The 20283-nt window shown below is 45.8% G+C and overlaps 1 protein-coding gene across 2 annotated transcripts in view; it reads left to right on the top strand.

Moving 5' to 3' along the window:
• Efl1 (elongation factor like GTPase 1) overlaps nt 1-20283 on the top strand; it is a 109511-nt gene that overhangs the window by 27279 nt on the left and 61949 nt on the right. For both annotated transcript variants that reach the window (XM_038313715.2, XM_038313717.2), the window contains 7 exons: nt 16-92; nt 814-950; nt 1422-1544; nt 3680-3779; nt 10175-10326; nt 10511-10677; nt 13353-13491. In XM_038313715.2, coding sequence (XP_038169643.1) covers nt 16-92; nt 814-950; nt 1422-1544; nt 3680-3779; nt 10175-10326; nt 10511-10677; nt 13353-13491 — 895 coding nt within the window. The remainder of the gene's footprint in view (nt 1-15; nt 93-813; nt 951-1421; nt 1545-3679; nt 3780-10174; nt 10327-10510; nt 10678-13352; nt 13492-20283) is intronic.

The raw sequence follows: 20283 nt of genomic DNA on the forward strand, positions 1-20283 counted from the left end.
TGTTCTTCTGCGCAGGCCAAAGGAAAGAAACCTTTATTTGTACAGTTGATCCTGGAAAATATTTGGAGTTTGTATGACGCGGTCCTGAAAAAGTAAGGCTCTTGTAAAATTGTTTTTTGGGGGGTGGGGTCATTTGCTCTTAGATAGCTGAACTTGACTGGGACGGTGAACGGGACTTCACGGCTGAGTTAGTTAATAGGGCTTAGAAACAATTAGAGGCGTATAGCTCAAGTAAGGGAGACGAAGCGCCGGAGCAGCAGTGTGTTGCGGCCTGCTGGGCTGTAGAGAGCAGGGGCCGAAAGAAGCAAAGAAGCTCTGGGCCTTGCTTTATGTAAGCACAGTTTAAAGAAACGGTAATTGTGATGGGAGAGATCAGATAGGGAACTAGGGAAAGACTCACATGGGACAAGTGCAAAAGAAAGCCGGCTTTTTATAAACTCATCAACCCGTGTGCAGAATCAGAATGCTAGCGTTTGTTGGTAAAGCCGCGCCAGTAGGCATCGCTTGTTTCAGTAAATTGTACAGCAGCACTCTGTGCACGGCTCTAAGGAGTCTGGAAGTGTTAGCATGGAGCTTGGGCAGTCGCCTGCTTGTCAGTAAATTGTACAGCAGCACTCTGTGCACGGCTCTAAGGAGTCTGGAAGTGTTAGCATGGAGCTTGGGCAGTCGCCTGCTTGTCAGGGCCCCTTTACTTATTTTTAGCCACCTCTAAAAAAATAACATGCAAAAAATAAAGGGTGTCAAAATTAAGCTAATTTTCCTTGCTACGCATTCATATCTGTTTATGTCTTCTCTCTCTCATCTTTCCCATAGGGACAAAGAAAAAATTGATAAAATTGTGACTTCTTTAGGATTAAGAATTGGAGCCCGGGAAGCACGACATTCAGACCCTAAAGTCCAGATCAATGCCATTTGTAGCCAGTGGCTCCCCATATCCCACGCTGTTCTCTGTATCCTTTATCTTAGTGGTTTGGAATGAGATAGATTTTATAAAATAAGATAAGAAGGTTTTCATTGACAATCAGATAACCCTCTAGAAATAACCCATTCTAATCCAATGTAAGTCTTTTCTGTTTACTTCTTCTTCTATCTTGAACCAATATGAAGTACTAGAAAAATTAATATAGCATGAGTTAATATTAATTTTATGAAGTATTCTTTTCAAAACAATATTTGTCCTCTAAAAGAAATGTAATGACAATAAAATAGCTGATAATGTATATGATAAAATAAAACTTTTCACAGGACTCATGAAGTCGATATTTAGAGCCAGTGACCATCCTGGAAGCAGGTCCAGGTTTTGAGAGCAGGGTCAGAAAGCAATGTCCCTTGCAGCCTAGGCATCTCTGTATAAACGAGCCTGTTTCCGTGTTTCCGTGCAGTCGCTCTGAAAGTGTAGAATCCTTGACGACAGGCCTCAGCTATGGTGTGTCAGAAACTGCCCAGTCCTCTTGACATGACATCGGAGCGCGTGGAAAAACTGCTGTGCACAGGATCACAGACATTTGAGTCTCTTCCACTAGAAACCCAAGCCCTGAAAGCAGGTGAGGAGCGATGGGCACATTGCAGCGTGCTACACTGCTGGCTGCCCACAGTCCAGGCTGCATGTGTACAGGAAGCCCAGTTTGTCACACATCTACCTCCACTAGTAACCACTGCTAAAACTGACCGTGTCCCCTCTCCAAAGCTTTCCTTTTACTATAGCATGTTGCTGAGCCCTCTGGGTAGCAGCCGTGACCCAGCCTCCTTCTGCTTGCTGCTCTGATCTCATTGCTGCTCCCACTTTGCTCCTCTTCCTGAACAGCCCGGCATGCATTCCCTGAGCCTACGAAGTCACTGCTGTGACTGCTTCTTAGGGACTGAAGGAGTGGTTCCTGGGACTGTACTGGTCCACACTCCCCATGAGGGCTACTGGCATTCCAGGCTCTGGGCTCCCTGGAACTTGTGATCGATGTCTCCAGTTCCTCTCATCCTGAAATTTGTAACCCCTGCAGCCCCAGTCCACAACTGCTGTAGCTGGGCCCACTGTTGACTCTCTTGGTTACTCAGACCAGTTTCTCATCCTCATCTGCCTCGCCCGGCGCTGGGATTTGACGTAGTTGACTGCTGCTTCCTCCTCTGAACCTGGCCTTCCCTGACATCCACACTCTGCTGCTTCCTATGTTGCTTTGTCCCCAGCATTTTCCCTTTGGATGTCACACACAGCATCCCTTCCTTACACCTCGTTTTATCTGCAGTCTTGCTGAGCTCACCTTTCCTTCCGACTGTCCACGACAGCTATGTACTCAGTTCCCCATCTGTGTGCATGCACAGGAGCTCTGCGGACTCCAGACTCACTATCCTTGCCTAGCTTGCTCACCCCCACCCCCAGCCCTGCCTTCCCTCTGCTCTGCTTCAGAAGCATTGCAGACTTGACTTACCCCAGTGTGCTTCTTCCAAGTATTCCTGCTGTAATTAGAGCTGCGCCCACCCTTTCATCTGCTGAGTCTAAAGGCCTGGAGTCCTCTGTGGTTCTTACACTGACCTCACACCCCTGGACCCACTCTACTGGAACTAGGGATTCTTCATTTAAAATATATCCAGAATCCAGCTACCACCCAGCATTTCCACCGCTTCTGTGGGCCAAGCAGCCGTTATCTCACCCGACTGATGCTGTTAACATGTTCAAACTGTTTACTCTTGCCTCCTGTAGTTTTCTTGTTTTATTATTTTCTTCTGTCTGTCTGTCTGTCTGTCTGTCCATCTATTTATCTATCTTTGTTTTTTGAGACAGGTTCCCCTAGCTTTCCTGGAAGCCTTGAACTCACAGAGATCTCTCTGCCTCTGCCTCCCTAGTGCTGTGATTAGACATACCACTTGGTTAATTTGATATTTTTTAATGTTTTACTCTTCGTAGAAATTATTTTGATAAGAGGTAATGAGTTTTCTAAAAGCTGATAATCAGTGGTCTTATGCCTGCGTTTAGGTTCAGGAAAAAGTCAGTATCTCCGAGGTTCTGACATGGGATTGTGTTAAACGTTAGTTGCTTAGAAAGAGCTGACTTCTTTATGGCACTGAGTCTATGTTTCTGAGCTTTGTTACTATGTTACCATCCTGATAACTAATTTTAAACTTTAGTATTATTATCATTATTTGCATGCTAGCATTTTGTCTGCACGCAAGCCTGTGTATCACATGCTTGCTTGATGCCCATGGAAGCCGGAAGTGGGAGCTGGAGTTACAGATGGTTGTGAGCTGCCGTGTGGGTGCTGGGAACTGAACTTGGGTCCCCTAGAAGAGCAGCCAGTGCTCTTTAGCTGATGAGCCATCTCTCCAGCTCTAATGACATCACTTTTGTCTATTTCCTACTTTAGCTTGCCCTCATAAGGGATTAGAAAAACGTTTAAGGAACTCCGTTGTTGGCTTTTGATCCTGGTAGCAGTACTTTGTTCTGTGCCTTCTCCTTTGGATGCGGAGGAACCTTGATTAGGGTTTGCTGAAGGTTGCCAAGCCCTTTCTCCAGCTGTGCCTCTGGGAAGAACCTGCCAGCTCCCTCCCTTCAGCTTTGCTTCTTTATCACAGCTGTAAGGAGCTAACGCCTGTAGACGATGCTGCATTCTAAGTGCAATTGCTGTTCACAACTACTATTAGGTTTTTAATCTTGGGGAAAGCAGTGACGTTTTGCTCCCTGTTTATTTAGCTTTTATGAAATGTGGAAGTGAAGACACTGCTCCAGTTATCATCTTTGTTTCCAAAATGTTTGCGGTTGATGCGAAAGCCTTGCCTCAGAACAAGCCAAGGTAAGCAAAGGGGACGTGGGACTGGACTAGGGCAAAGGCCTGTGATTGACTGGTAGGCATGTTGCTGGGGTGCGGGTGGAGGGTACAGATGCTGCCACTCTTCATCACCCCTGCCCTGGAGTCACTTAGAATCTGTTTGCTCATCTGTCCTTGTGTCACCTCTGTAGAAGAAAGCTGTTGAAATTAACTGTGGAGTATTGACTTGAACTGATATAAACGTAAAGGCTAGTAATAGCTGTATTAACGACAGTCAACCTTTCATTGAACATGTCAGGTACGATGCAGTCGGCCTGCCCTGTCTCTAGGTATGTCTCCCTCAGTGCAGACTGGATGTCTGATCAGTAGTTCTCTGTAGATCGTGTCTGCAGGGCTGGCAGATTCTGGAGAGGATTGTCAAGTTCAGAGTCTTGGGAAACCCTTCCATTCTTCATCTCTACTCCCCATGTGTTCTCTCCATAGCTCCCGCCTCCCCAACTTGTTAGATCCTGTTAGGTTTTGGATGGGGCTGGTGGTTCAAGAGCACTCTAAGGAGGATACTGGGGAATGAGGAGTTTTTATTAGAAGAGTTATTAATTTCATAGCAGGGCTCTGAGGAGTGTTCAGGCCCCAGGACCAGGGACAGAAAGTATGGCAGGTGGGTGCTCTTCTTATACCTTCTGAGGAGCAGGCGGTTCACTGCAGGAGCTCGAGGCCTGGCTGCCTGGTTCCCAGGCCGGAGAAGGAGAAGAGGACTAGGCAGCGTTCCTTAGTGTAAATTCACTTCCCAGATGAGATGTGTTGGCATCAGCAAGGATGCTGGCTCGGGCTCAGATATCCCAGTCCAGTTCAAGAAGAAGCTTTACAGAGGCAGAGCCTGGATCGATCCCAGCATACTTTCTTAGAGACCCTGGTCATCTCTGGAAATAACCAAAGCATCTTCTAAGCTGGTTCCCTCTCTGAGACTTTCTAGTGTATTTCTCACCCTGCTCCACAGTGATCTTTCTCAAACCCTTTTTCAAAAGTTTTTTTTTTGTTTCTGTTTTTGTTTGTTTGTTTGTTTTTTAGATCTAACATTTATTTACTTGCTTACTTATTTTGTGGAGGTCAGGACAGTGTGTGGGAGTCAGTTGTCATTCTTTCCTATACCATGAGAGTCCTGGTGATTGAACTCAGTTCTTCAGGCTTGGTGGCAAGCACCTTTACCCACTGAACCATCTCGCGTCCCCCCCACCCCTTCAGAATAATCTTTGCAAAGATGTCCCCCTGAAGATTAGGTCTCCTGCTTAAAAAACTTCATTGAGTCTTAACACCTAGTTTTGTGCGCTGTTGGAGGGCAGTGGCCCCTCTCATTGGCATATTTATTTCAGTGTGTATTTATGCTTATTGCTTTTTATGTTTTTCTTTTTATACGATGAGATTTTAAGTCTTAAGAAAATATTTGTCCATTTAGATAAATATTCCATAAATAGTATAGAGATACAGTGGAGATCATAAAGTGTCTGGATTTGGGGGAATCGCTATGGAATGAGTCTGTCCTGTCATCCCCGACCCCAGCAGTGTGTTTCAGTAGATAGTTCTCTCCTTCTCTGGTGCTTGTGTTGTCTCGTCCTTCCTGCTGCACCTCATCCTAGGGAGCCCCTTCTCTTCAAATCCCAGTCTGCTTGTTCTTTAAGAGAAAGGTTGTGTAAGAGAGGGTTTGTTGTTGTTTGTTTTTTAGCTTTTTTCTTTTAATAGTTTGAATATAAAAATCTTCCAGAATTTTTATTCTGAAGAGAAATGAAAGAATTGATGAGTGAATGCATGTGTGGATGAAGGGTACTGCCCAAGGAGGAAGTGTGTGAGCCAGAGAGTGGGCAAGGGAAGAGTTGAAGATGAGTGTGTAACTGTGTATTTACACTGCCCCACGTAAGCAGTCAGTTTTTAAATATCCTGGAGATTATATGTGTAGCCGCTAAGAATATCTCAGACACGAGAGAATACTGAAGAATAGAAGAATGTACTCCTGAGGCTTCAAATGCATGTTTTTACCACGTACAGTTCCTCTGTGACTCATCCTTTATCTTTTCCTAGAACATACGTAAGGGTAGCTATTCCTCTACTGCTTTGTTATGTCTCCTGTGAGTTTTTGTCTTTAATAGTCTTTCATATCTTAGTGTGTTTTGGTGGAGCAATCAATTGTATTCCATAAGATTGTTTTACCTATTTTGTTTTAATACTTACTTTATACCATACAGTGTTTCCAGATATAGCTGAGTAAAGTCGTCATCCCCACCTTGTTCCTTTCTGTTTTCTGCTTGATGTTTTTCATATAAATTATACTGCCTTTGAGTTAAGGACATTGGCCACTGGGGGCGACCTGATCTCATTCTCACCGCTGCTCTGATAGATGTGATAAGCCAGGGCAGAGTATTCTTTTTCCTGTAGTGTGAATTAGCATACACTAAATAATGATATATAATGGGGAGAAGACGAAAAGATCACTGGGGACCTGGAGAACACAACCAGGCTTCGCCCCCATTGTCAGCTAGCCCAGCTCAGTTGTTCTTGAAGTTTCGGTGCTCTCTCTGTGTAAGAGATTACCACAGGCTTTCTCTTCTGTTCTACTGGTCTGTTCATCTCTGAGGCCCACATCTGGTAGCCACGTTGCAGGTCAAGCTTTAACTCCGCAGCTGTGGAACTAGCAGTTGGTTTCGGTCACTAAGCTGTTATGCTAGTCCTGCAACACCACCGACTGTGCCACTTGGGTCTCACAACAGCTCTTGTTTCAGTTTGACTTGTGAAGAAATTAAAGAGCCGTAGGAAAAATTGTATAATGTGTTCCAGGTCACACAGAGGACTTGCAGAAGAGTTTGAATGCAGCCTGTGTCTTCCACAGCGCCCTGTAGAACCTGCAGCCCAGCGTCCCATGGCATGTCAGCACTCAGCACCCACCCTGACTATAAGCAGGCAGCCAGCCTTTTGGCCCTTGGTACACTCTGTGCCTTTGCTGTTCTGTGGTTCGTAAGAAACTGGAGTTTTCCAGACAGACCTGCCCTATTGTCCCTGGTTTTCTGTGGCTCTGCTTCTTCCTTGAGAACCAGCTTTTAGTAGCTACATCAGACAGATGTCTCTTCTTTTGGGTCACCTGCTCTCTGTTATCTGTGCTGCCTTATGGCATGGTTTTCACCTGCACTGACTGCAGCAATCCCGTTACTCCCACCGGCGTCAGATGCTGGAGTGTGGTCCTTGTGCATGACAGCCTGCAGCTGGGTGGACTTCTGTTCCTGCCTTTTTTCTTTTTCAACCAAATCTATGTACCAACATAACATTCAGTCTCTAGTTCTCACCTCCGGTCTCCACTAGTGCCGGTGGCTGCTCTCTGCTCAGGAGGTGGTGGGGATCTGTGCCTGGCTAACTCTCTGCTCTCAGCTGTTTCCTTACTCACAGAATACTGGAGGTCTCACTTAGTCACTCCTGTGGCTTTCCCTCTGCCTGCTCTGGTCCTTCTCCTAGTGTCCTGGTGCCTGTAACACTGCAGGGCACTAGGCATTACTCAATGGTGAGCCATCAGCAGTCATGTGTTTTATACTGACTGCTCACTAGAGCTGCTTATTATTTTTGTCTCATTTGTATTTATTTATTTTAGACAAGATCTTATTATGTAGCTCAGGTGTCTTAGCTTCCCCCATTGCTATGATAAACACTATGACCGAGCAACAGAACGAGGAAAGAGCCTCTTTGGCATATACCTGTGTGCTGCAGACTACTATGCAAGGAGTCAGGGCAGGGACTCTGGCAGGAACCTGGAGGTGGAGATAGAGCAGATGTCATGGAGGAGCTCTGCTTACTGGCTTGCTCCTCGTGATTTGCTTCAGCCTTTCTTATAGAACCAAGACCACCTGCCCAGGGGTGGTACTCTCCACATCAGTCATTAGTCAAGAAAGTGTCCCACAGACTTGCCCGCAAGCCAGGTGATGGAGACATTTTCTCAACTGAGGTTCCCTCTTCCCAGATGACTATAGCTTGTATCAAGTTGATAAACAAACAAAAATTGAAAACTCTAGCCTCAAATTGGCAAGCCTCCTGCCTCAAGTCTCCTGAGTTCCAAGAATGTCAGTGTATACAACGAATATCAACTTAAATGGTGATTCTGGGCCATGACATGAACTTGGGCTTTAGAGTTTAATAAAAGGTGAAAACTGGACTTCTTTTCTAATGAGAGCTAATTTAAATTGCTTTTTCTTAAGGTCGTGATTTTTAATTCTTACTAACTGGAAGATGATGACTGTGGAGTTTGGACCCAACAAATTGCAGTTAAATTATGGCTCCTGTATTATCCATTTAACTTTGGGTCAACTCTTTTTAAGCTTTCTAAGCTCTGAATGTAAGGTTGGAATATATAAACTGTGTGCTGTCGTCAGTTGCTCTGATGGATGTGTGCTGTAACACGTGAAGTGGTGAGCATGGTGTGGAGACCACAGTTCTCTTCAGACACTGTGTTGTTATTTCTGTTCCTGCACTATAGACTAATGATAATAAACAATAGCAATGAATACTGTGATCTCCGTTTGTATTTTAATTTCATACTTTCAGGTGTGTGTGCGTGTGTGTGTGTGTGTGTGCATGCACATGCGTGCCTGCGTGTGCGTGTGTGTATGTGTTTGCATGTGTGTGCACGCATGTGTGTGTGCGCGCACACATGCATGCCACAGGATCTTTCACTGATCTAGAGCTTGCCTCCTAGGCTAGACTGGGGCCCTCTGTAATCTTCAGTTCTGTGATGTGTGTACACATGTACACGTGTGTACAATCAGTCATGGATGTTACTCTTGAGCATTCTTTTAGCAAAGACTAAATGAAGCAAACTTGTAGCAGAAGGGTGCAGCTTGGGGCAGAAGAGCAGGAATGGAAGATGTGACTGTTGATGATGCCAAAGAGGCAAGAAGTGGACAAATCAGACGCTGCTGTAGAGGACAGATAGCAGCTCTGGGGAAGCTGGGCGTGTCCTGTATTTGCAGGTGTATGCAGGTTCCCATGAAGACGAGCCCATTTCGTGTGCACAGTGCCTATCTGTCTGTGTGCCTATCGTGTGCACAGTGCCTGTCTATCTGTGTGCCTATCGTGTGCACAGTGCCTATCTGTGTACACAGTGCCTATCATGTGCACAGTGCTTATCTGTGTACACAGTGCCTATCATGTGCATAGTGACTATCTGTGTGCACATTGCCTATCTGTACAGCCTCTGGTACTCAAACAGAAAGAAAAGGAAAGAGTCAAGGCAGGGTGGAAGAAGAGACTGAGGCTGGTTTCACGGTGTCCATTACAGTGAAGGAGAAATGGTGATGGCAGAGGCGAGGGACAGCATGGGAGGGAGGCGGAGTAGCCCAGCTGCTGCAGCTCTTTAAGCCTATGTTCAAGGGTTGTCCCGGCAGTCTGGATGCCCAGCCCCAGTACATGGTAAATACGCCAGATTCTAACAGCTCAGGGCCAGGAGTGTCCTGCTCTGTGTGGGGATTGGACATGCAGGGGTGGTCTTGAGAATGCATGCCTGAAAGGGGACCAGTCCCGGGGACCCTTCACGTGCCTGGTTTCTCCCTTCCAAACCCAAATTCCTAACTAAATCCCCAGCCTCCACCTTACCTTTTACAGGGCTTTATGCGGTATTGAAGCTCCAAGTAGGAGTGGGTGGGGGTAGACTGGAGGTGGGGGAGAGAATGCAAAAGAGGTGGGGGGAGGGAAAACTGTGGTTGATATGTAAAATAAATGAAAAAATTAATTAAAAAAACTCCCAGTACCTTCTCTATCCTGATAGAAACGAGAGTCACTTTTCATGAAGAATTTCCATTATTCCATTATTGCTAATGGCTCTACTCAGCCTGACCCCTGGCAAACAGCCATCCCTCTTATGCACTGCCTTTTCTCTTTGAGCTTCTCCTGTGTCTGATAGTGGCTCAGAGCTTTAGTTTGACCTTTTAGTGCCGCTAAATTGTGAGTTCCCAGCCTGACATCACAACCTTCCTTGTGAGCAGTTGTTCTCTGTGAAGACACACTTCGGAACTTGAAAAGAAAGCCTCATTCCTTATAGTGACCTTTTGCATGCTTCCAAGCATCACTGCCTGTTAGCCATTCTTTTCTTTCTCCTGGTTGGCCCTACCAGCAGAACGATCGAGGACCTCTGGAAGGTTTTGTGTGACTGCGCTTCTTGGAGCCGTGGGCACTCATGCACCAGTTCATAAGCTCCGAGCTGCCAGGGATGTAGCAGGACAGAGAGCCTGCTCTCCTTACTCCTTTTGCGGGAGGGAACTTGGGGAAGCCTCTGCTTGGGGGACGTGGAACTGATCGTCACCTCTGTGGTCTTATGATTACATGTTGCTGCTTGAAGGAGCTGAGAGGTACTTGGTGCTGCCAGATCATAACATATTTGTGACATCCTGTAGGCCGCTCACTCAAGAAGAAATGGCCCAGAGACGTGAACGCGCACGGCAGAGACATGCAGAGAAGCTAGCAGGAGCACAGGGTCAGGCACCACAGGGTTCCACCCAGGATGGTGGTGCCCTTCTAGCAAGTACCCAGGGAGATGAGCCAAGAGGTACAGCATTATTCGCTTAACTTGGTACATTGTCCTTTATCTTTTGACCTTCTTCTTAGTTTTTATCAATATTGTTTCTATCCTTGAACCAAATACTCGTATTCACTATGTCTTCTGTATGTGCAAACAGTTCCTGGGTTGAAGTGAGCACTTATAGCATGGAATATATTTTTGTGCCTGGCAGGTGATGAGCCAGATGTGGCAAGTGTTAGCCCTCAACCTGTGCCCCAGGAAGAAAGCAGCCAAGAAGCCTTCATTGCATTTGCTCGTGTGTTCAGTGGCGTAGCTCGAAGAGGACAGAAAATTTTTGTCCTGGGACCCAAGTACAGCCCTGCTGAGTTTTTACAGCGGGTAAGCGTTGTTATTTCAGGGGTCTGGTAACTTCCAGACTGGCTGGGTGTGGTGGAGAATGGGCGAATAGGCAAAAGGCACCCCAATTCCTTTGTTATCTATTGTGTTGCCTTGGTAACATTTTGTGTAAATGGCTCCCATAGTAGCATTTGGGAACCATATGAACCAGTGAACAGCTTTTTGGGCCTTCTTTGCATATCAAGCAAGGTAAGAGCCACTTTGGGATGGAGAGAAGAAGTCGATGTTATTTTAGAGCCAAGGCAGTGGTCAGTCTTCAAGAAGTTTGCAGAGCCAAAGTCTTAGTGCCTCGGGCAAAAGATATTGGAAGCAAGCAGGTGGGAGGTGTCGCCCGCATAGCCTGACGTCTGTTCGGGCCTATCTGAGAGCAGACAAACAGACAGCATGGACAGATGCCTGAGCCAACACAGTAAGAGTTTGGCCCCCAGTCTCTACTGTTAGCAGTTTATGCTCCAGTGCTACATGATGGGCAGGCAGGCCTTGCTGGGCTGTGGACCGAGCACAGAACTTGGTGTGTAGAGACCTGTGATTTGTAGGAAACTGAAGGTCTTACAGCCTGCACATCTGCTGTGATCTTAGCTTGTCACTGAGAATCACGTACTCTGAACTGTCCCAGTGGACAGGACTGTTCTGTGAAGCACTGACTTACTGGCTGTTACAAACCCCGTGAGCACGTCTGTTGACCACCTGTGTGTCATGTGTCGCTGAGACCGCAGGTTGGGACTGGTTGCTTATGTGTCTACAGCACAGCAACACAAAGACAGTTGACTCCATGGAGTCAGCGCCATGGGACTCCTAAGGATATGTGAAATATCTCAGACCTGCTGTGAAGTTAGCCCCTGTTATTTTTCTGTTGCGGGGTGTTACAGGTTATAACATACCCTGCAGTTTAGAAGACTGCAGCTTATCAGCTCCTACTTCTGAGACTTAGGGGCTGGCTCTCACTTAGCCGGGTGTCCTTGGGATTTTACACTGCTGTCATCAGGGTGTTGCTGGGCTGTTCTCCTTTGCAGGATTGAGTAGGGAAGGATGTCTGGGGGAGAGTGAGCACACGTGCACAGTGTGTGTGCACGTGCTACCAGAGATTGAACCGTGGCCTTGTGCATGGCAGGCACTGAGCTACAGCCATAGCCTGTTTTTGCTTTGGTTTTGAGCAGGGTCTCACTGAGTTACCTAGGAAAGCCTTGAGCTCATTCTGTAGCCTAGGCAGGCCTTGAGCTGTGATCCTTCTACCTCAGCCTCCCAAGTCCCTGGACTATAGGCCTGTGCCATCAGGCTTGGGGTGTTCCTTACATTTTAGATTTGCTGCCGTGTTGCCTTCAGAGCTGCTCTTGAGAGTTGCAGTCATACAGAACACGGCACTGAGATGTATCATGTCAAAAAGCCATCTCTTTGCTGAGGGTCGCGAGTCTTCGTCTCTTCTGAGCCTCCATGAGTTGTCTTGCTTTGCTTCTTTTCCGTCAGTCTGGGCTGCGTTCCCGCCATACCGCTCCTGGCCGCCGGCTAGCTTATACCCCGAAATAACAGCACACAAATTGTATTCTTTTAAATACTGCCTGGCCATTAGTTTCAGCCTCTTTCTCACATCTTGACTAACCCATATCTAATAATCTGTGTAGCACCACGAGTCGTGTCTTACCGGGAAAGATTTAGCATGTCTGACCTGGCGGCTGGCTTCATCACATCTCTCTCCCTGAGGAGAGGCACGGCAGTCTGACTAACTTAGGAGAAGCGTGGCATCTGACTGAGCCATCTACCTCACTTCCTTCTTCCTGTTCTGTCTACTCCACCCACCTAAGGGCTGGCCAAGGCAGTTTCTTTATTAATGAATGAAATCAACACAAACAGAAGACTCTCCCACATCAGCATATGTAGGATCTAATAAGACATTTTATTCCATCCTAGTGCTAGCTCTGGGCCAGTGGGCACCACACATGCATTTGTTGATTGATACACTTCCGGGGTCCTTCGATATAGTGGATGTATTTCTGAACACATATGAAACTCACACCTTGAATCATTCATGACAGTGCCTCCTTAAGAATAAATAATGAAATAGGGGGCTCATAAACCTGTTCTTGTGTGTGTTCTTATGCATGTGTGTTCCGATTTCCTTCAGTGTTCCTAGTATTTCAGCATATGCTTCCTTTCAGATTAAGCCGTGGCATGCATACCCAGCAGGTGCTTGGCTTTTCATGCCGTCTTTATCGGTTGGTATCTCAGGACACTAGCGCAGTTCTTGTTGAGTGCTTTTCACAACATGGGGATCTGATGAAGGTCCCAGCAGTTTTAAAAGATAATGGTAATATTGAATATCGAAACAGGCGTGGTACCGTCAGGAGAACTGTTGCGTGGCATATCGCTCATACATAGTGACAGGGGCTCTGGGCCAGCGAGCTGCCAGGGCACAGAAGAAATTTTAACCTTGGGACTTATAGGTGGGAATTTAGACACATTTTAAATATGTGAGAGGTTTTAGTTTTTCAGGATTTACTCATCGAATGTGACTTGTTTTCTATCATAACCCACAGAAAATAGAAAAAAAGCATTTCAGCTTTGTGTGCTTTGGTAGACAAGGTGACTGACTAAAACCTTGAGGCCCCGCGATACCTTACTCCTTCCTCTCCTCACTGGGTTTCGTCGTTTTTCTCTGGCAGGTCCCACTAGGCTTCTCGGCTCCGCCGGAGGACCTGCCTCCTGTCCCCCACATGGCATGCTGCACGCTGGAGAGCCTGTATCTTCTGATGGGAAGAGAGCTGGAAGATCTGGAGGAAGTGCCCCCAGGAAACGTGCTGGGTAGGGTGCTGCTGGCTCCCCTGTCCCTTCAGCTTTGAACGAGGTGTTTGATGACATTTCCAGAGAATAGCCGTCGTTTTCCGTAGTCCGTCACTTTTCCTGGAGTCTATAACTTAGTATACTTGAGTCCCCAGCCTGTGAGTCAGGAATCTGGATGTCTAGTTGAGACATATATGCTGCTGAAGTAAATGGTGACGTTCCACCTTAAGTGGGTGCCGTTTGTTTGGAGGCTTAAAACAGAATTGTTACTCATATGAAGTCAGTATAGATGACCAAACATTTCTGGGTCTGCAGGTTTGAATCTAAATCTTTGGAAGCTGTTTTTCTTATCATGGTCTGTTTAAACTCGTTTCTTTCTTCCTTACCTACCCCCCACCCCCACGCTTCTTACCAGTGAGATGCCTCTAAAAGTAACTGGTTGGTATTAACATTCTTGTAAATACTGTCCTGTCTCTTGCTTGATTCCTGCCCTTCCTTCAGAATCCACTGAGGCGAGTTCTTTGTCAGACCCGGGACATGAAGTGCTGTGTTCCGTCGTGCGTGTGGGTTCTGAAACACGTGGGCCTTGCCAGCTGCAGGGTCACTGTCGTCCAGTGACTGTGATGTCAGGGTCTATGTGACGTCAGGGTCTATCTAGAGCGGCTACTGGTTTGCCTGGATTTTGTGGGCTTTCATCTAAGAAATTTGCCAAAATATGTTGACATGCTCCTGCTGAGATGTATTTTTTTTAATGTATTTTTTTTTTGACATGGAATTAGTAGAATTCCTGGATTCTCCCTAGTCCCTCTTTTGTTTCTATTTTGGAAAATGCCAGTGAAGTTCTAATGTAGCTGATGATTGATCTAGTTTTGTAAGGGACCATAGCCAACTTCATCAGAACTTTGGGAGAAGGGGAACACCCACCTCTGGTCCTAAGCCCTCTTTGGGATTACTGTGGCTTAGATCCCCCCCCCCCCCTTGTTTCTCAAATGGCTGCATAACCTAGAATTCAGCCTGATGTCCATGGAAAGGAAGACGCTCAGTGGTATGGACAGCACGAGGGTGATGGCCCGGTGTTTCTTCTCCAGTGGAAGTGATAGGGCACGGCAGGCCGTGGAGTCCGGCTTCCTCTGGGCTCTAGGTGCCGTCCACAGTGTGGTTAGTGTTAGCAGGACTGAAGTCATTGCTTTCTCATCCATCTTTCAAGGCAGCCATGGCTCTGCCCTCTGATGTAGGGAGACCTATGGTAGGCGAAACTGTTCGTTTCTTATTGTAGAATATATATATGCATGTACATACACATATATCCCTCTGATTTTCCAAAGATCGGGTAGTGGTGGTGGGAGATGGGTAAAAGTGACTCTCAACACTGTTTGCTGTTCACATATTTAAGGATATGCCAAAGGGACACATAACTTTGAAGTGAAGTAGATTGAGTGGGAAAAGCCAGGTGTCCTTCCTGTTTGCCTTAGGACTGTATTTAGCTGCGTGAATCTCCCTCAGTCTGTAGTCCTTGCTGTCTGACTTGGTCCTTTGGTGAGGCAGGGCATGGTGGCAGGAGCATGTGGTGTGACGTCATGGTACCCAGGAAGCAGAGCAAAGTGCCTGGGTGGGAAGAGGGGAGTGAAGCCGCCATGGGAAGGATGAGATGTAACTCCACCCACGGGCACTGCCCTAGTGGCCCATCTCCAGCCGCCCTCCCACCCCATTCCAGAATTCTACTTCCCAGGAGTCAAACTCTTCTACAGATCAGAACCCTCACGATCTGATTGTCTCAGAAACACAGCCTGGGTGTGCTTTATTAAAGCACCTAGGCGTTTCTCATCCAGTTAAGCAGATCATCACCACAGCCACCTAGCAGGATTCATATTTTCATTTGGGAGTAAAAGGTCTTTCCCGGTGACCTCGGTGTGTAGTCTTGTTTCTCTGATTTTGTCACATGCCCCACTAACTGCAAGGGAGACCCAGGACTGAGTATACGGATATTGGGGCTGTGAGTGTTTTTCAGAGGTCTGGTTTACACTGCCAGCCAAGCCCACCCTCGCCCCTCATCTCTTGTTGCTTAGCGATTCCTGAATCCCCTTTGTTAAAGTTGTGTTTCTTCACATGGACAAGCAAGACCATCCCCTAAAAGGATTATGAACCTAGCACTGAAGGAATAGCAGAGCCAGGCTGGCCTCTTTGATTTACCTCTGAGTTGAGACAGGCAGTAATTGTTTCCCAGTCTAACTGCGCTCCCTGCATAACTAGCAAGAACAAAGATTCTGCCCATCATTCCCATCAACTGGTTATATTGGCTTCTAGCCAGTCATGCAGGCTTGCTGGCCTAAGGATTTACAGGTGATTTGAACTGCCTGCCTTAGTCACTAATGGTACCGACAATTCTGTTTCCTCTGGTAGAAACAGAACAGCTCCGCTTGTTTTCCAAGGTTGTTATCTATGGAGTCCTGTGGATTCATTATTATATTTATCATTTAGCTAAAACATGAAGGACAGAACATTAAATAACAATGTATGGAGTACATTTTGTTGTTGCAACCATAAAATAGTAACCAAACTATAAAATACCTACAAAATTGAATGTGACATTCCTGTTGTATTGTAGCAGGCTGATACCCCAAGTCATAATGCAGTCAGTTTAAACTTCTTCATATTTATATCATGGAAGTTTGTAGGGATTTTTTATTTATTTCTATGTTTATTTTGGTCTTCCTAAACAAGGACTCACTGTATAGCCCTGGCTGTCCTGCAGCTCACTCTGTAGACCAGGCTTGTCTTGAACTCAAAGAGATCCACCTGTCTCTGCCTTTTTTATCTGGATTGTCAGTATCTCTATGGTTGGAAAAGAACAATACTATATCTAGGTTCTTAAAGGTAAACTTCTTTTCAGTAATTAGACCGTTTTCCCTTCGAGTGTTCATTAGAAGGAGCAGGAACTGTTTGGACATGGTCAGTTGGGCCTGATGACCCATTCGAATGATATCAGAATGCCGTGAACTGATTCGCAGTTCAGGACCTAGAACAACCTCTTCAGGCAAATTCCATTTGTTCATTAATTTAAACCCAGACAGCGTATGTTAGCAGCCATAAGTTTATAAGCCAGGGTGTTTAATAAAAGCAGCTGTTCAGAGCTCGCAAGGGGGATAGAGGAGGAGGCTGAGCACTTTCATCTTACAGTGGGTGGAAGGCCAGCTGGTAGCTAGGAACAGTGAAGCGTTGCTAGGGTACATTGACCAAAACCAGGTGTCTCCACCCCGTTTTTCATTGTTTATGGTTTGAAATGAAGAATTAGACTAGCTGAATTGGGTAGAAAAGTCCACACGTTCCATTTTCCTGTCACTGCATTAGAAACCTTGAAGCCTAGAGGCTTAAAATAAAGGTGGCTGTTTTTCAGTGCATCTGCAGTTTGTGCATTGCCTGGTGTGGGTGTCCCTGGGTGTCTGCTGTGGGAGCACACAGCCTGGGGGCTAGAGTTGTAGGAAGAGCCACCTCTGGGCCGCGGCCTTGCTGGGGTAACTAGGCTTTACAGGTGACTGAGTTGTTCCACTTTGAATATGAATTACCCCTGCAGCCCCAATCCTGAAGTGTTTCTCCCGTTGGTAGTGCTAGTTAGGGAATTAGTAGACACTCTTCAGAGACAGTCACACAGGAGACTGGGTCATCAGGATGTGTCCTTAAAGGGTCTGTCTTGACTGCTGCTTCCCCTTCCTCCAGACCGGTAGGTGAGCAGCCTCCCCCTTCCTGTGCCCTCCTGGCCTGGAGTCAGTGTAGGCAGCGGCTGTGGAGTGCAGTCTCTAGAACTGTGCTAAAGTACGTAGTTCCTCTCCTTGAACTGTTTCTGTGAGTGAGCCCCAGCATCCAGCTCGGAGAGCTCTGTCTGTCACCTTTGTGGCATGCCTGCCACCACATCCTGTTTGTTAGACAAGAGTCATGACCCACATTCTAAGAAAGAGAGCTCTCTATCTGTTTTTAGTGGGGCTTTTTAGCCCTCACTTTTAATGAGGGAGGTCTCTCTAGGACCTGTGGACAGTGCTTTAAAACCACACTGCTGTGCACAGATATTTTCCTGTTTGCGCTGCGTCTTATAGACCCATCTGGACACATCACAAATGAAGATGGAGATGCCCGTGTGATGGCGGAGGCCTGAGCGCTAGCTCTCTGTGACTTTGTTCTCTTAGAGAAAATGCCAGACCTATTTAATAAGAAAATGGTGGCAAATGATGTGGCCGATGGCCATCTGCTTTTCATCCGAAACCGTGTAGCGGTGGGTTCATTCAGTGCAGACGAGAATTATTTTGTTGGAAGAGGAAATGAAAACGTTATACGGCATTCTTGGACAATCAGTATCAGGTAGCCAGGCTCCACAGGGACTTTTTTTTCGGGAGACCCTTGAAAATGCAGATTGCACATTTGAACTCAGCCGTAACTCACTTCAGAACTTACATGTGCTGATAAGTACGGAGTAGGGTTTGTAGTCTGGAAATAGTTGATTTTAAGTTTAAAGTCATCTAATTCCAACCTGATGTTTGTGTAGTTGGTATAGATGGGACCAAAGCGACCCAACTGTGTCAAGCACACAATCGTCCTTTGTTAAATTCCCCACTGAAAATACCTCTCAAAAGAAATGCTTGCTGCAGGCTTGTACTAAAATATGAGGGGAAATTGAATTAGAATTCCAGATCCTTGGCCTTTTCATATGCTCCTGTAGATCTCTCCATATGCTTAGCCTTTAAAAGTTCAGGGACATATTCTGAGAGGAAACATGATATTCCTCTTTTCACAGCATAAGGAAAATAATAAATGTGAATTAGCCTTTCTCTGAACAGGTCTAGTTCTGCCATGGCTGGTTGCTGAGCCAATAGGAAATCGGCATCAGGGATCAGCATGGTTTGAATGGAGAGTGTGGGGGTGGGGAGAATATATTTGGTTTATGTGAAGTAACCTAGAAACAAGAAATGCTGGAAGGATTTTACCAACCAGCTTGACTTGCTTTATTTCAAAGGAAAGCTCAACACCATGTGGCTTTAGTCATAAGTCTTAGGATACTGTTATAATACTTTAAATTGGCTTTTTGAGAATTTTATACACTGTCTATTATTACCAGCATTTTTGATTAGAGAGAGTTATACTTAATCAACAACAAATTAACAGCTTTAGTAGTCTCTTACGTTTAATAACGTAACCTGATTTTTATGATTTCTCATTTACAGATGATAATGATTTGCAAATTTTCCTTTTATGTAATGGTTTTATCTTATTTCTTCATACTTTCATATTGCTAATAAAGGGCACAAATATCAGCGGGTGTGTCTGCTGCTCCTGGCTTTAGTGGTGACATCATGTCCTGGTGTCCTCGGCCAACTCTCATCAGGCTAGGAATGACAGACGTCCTGATGAGTCCTCAGACTGTGACAGTGTTAGAGGCTGTCCTGTTGTGACTAAGGTTGTGAGCTATGTTTGATCTTCTGTGTATTGTGTTGCCTTTGCAATCCTAGAGAAAAGCCCCAGTCATTGATTACTGGACATTCTTCTAATAGAGTGGTAGATTAACATAGGTGTTTTATCTAAATTTTTATCCTATCGTGAAGACAGCTGGCCAGTGTTTCCTAAGTATCATGAAAGCACCAAAGAAGAAACTTCCGTCTTTCTCCCCTTCCTGAATTGCACTGTCTGGTTGGTGACCACTAACTACAGCCAGGCATTTCTGTTTAAATCATTTGACAACAAATGACAGTAAAATGCACATCATCGTTGTGCTGGCGATACTCTTGGATCCTGCAGCCCTGCTGCAGAAGTGAGACTGGGGTGAACGTGCGTGTAATGTGTGGGTTGTCCTGCCAGCCTGAAGACACTCTCTTACCAGTAAAGCCAGCTGTGTCTGGTGCAGCAAGTGTCTGCCTCAGTCCCGATTTCTGCTTGTCTCTTCTTACCCGAGTTCTCGATTATAAAACTTTCTCCTAAATTTTAATATTATACCTCTTATATATGGTTAATTCTAAAAAGAAATAACTTTCCTAAATGCAGATGTAGCTCAGTAATAGAATGCTTGCTTGCCATGTACAAGGTCTTGGGCTAAAGAAAGCCCAGTGCCATAATACATTAAAAATAGTTTACAGGACAGCACAAACTCTGCATGTTAACTGTGAAAAATCAGGCAAGCTAAATAAGAGTCATCTCTCGCTGTATGTGGAGTAGGTGTGTGAGACAAATCAGTTACAGCGCCTTTTCTTCGTGTTCTGGGAGACAGTTCAAGTGTCACGAGACTCTCCTGGTTCTTAAAGTTTGTGGTACTGATGTCCATGGGACCGTCTGTTCCTGGCTGGTTATCAGGTTTGTGATGCCGTAACGTTGGCCGGTTGTGTGCCACCTGGGTGGTTTTTTCCAGTCCTCTGTCAGTGCTCACGTTGTCATAGATAAGAAAATTGGTTGTTCGGGCCGTAGAGACCTGCTTTAACATTCACTATGATGATGACATTAACAACTGTTGTCTATCCAGGCTTACTGTGTGCTAGAAACTGTACTAAAGATTCCCAGTGGCGGTCTTATGTACTCCTTGCCAGTGAGACAGGGCTATTTCACGTAGCGGGGACTGAAACTTAGAAACACTAGTAACTAGCTCCCTGATCTATAAAACAACGTGAGCTCTGGGAAAGCTGGTGTGTTTAGCTGCTCATTTTGTCTGTGGCTCTTTCACCTCTTTGTTTCTGTATCATTAGGTTTCTTCTTTTGCTCCAAATGGCCATACTGGTTGCTCATTTTTGACATTGCATTTCCCCATCTCCCATTAAAGGATGAGTCCTCACTGGGTGTGGT

This window comes from Arvicola amphibius, chromosome 12, assembly GCF_903992535.2.
Source record: "Arvicola amphibius chromosome 12, mArvAmp1.2, whole genome shotgun sequence".
Classification (NCBI taxonomy): domain Eukaryota; kingdom Metazoa; phylum Chordata; class Mammalia; order Rodentia; family Cricetidae; genus Arvicola; species Arvicola amphibius.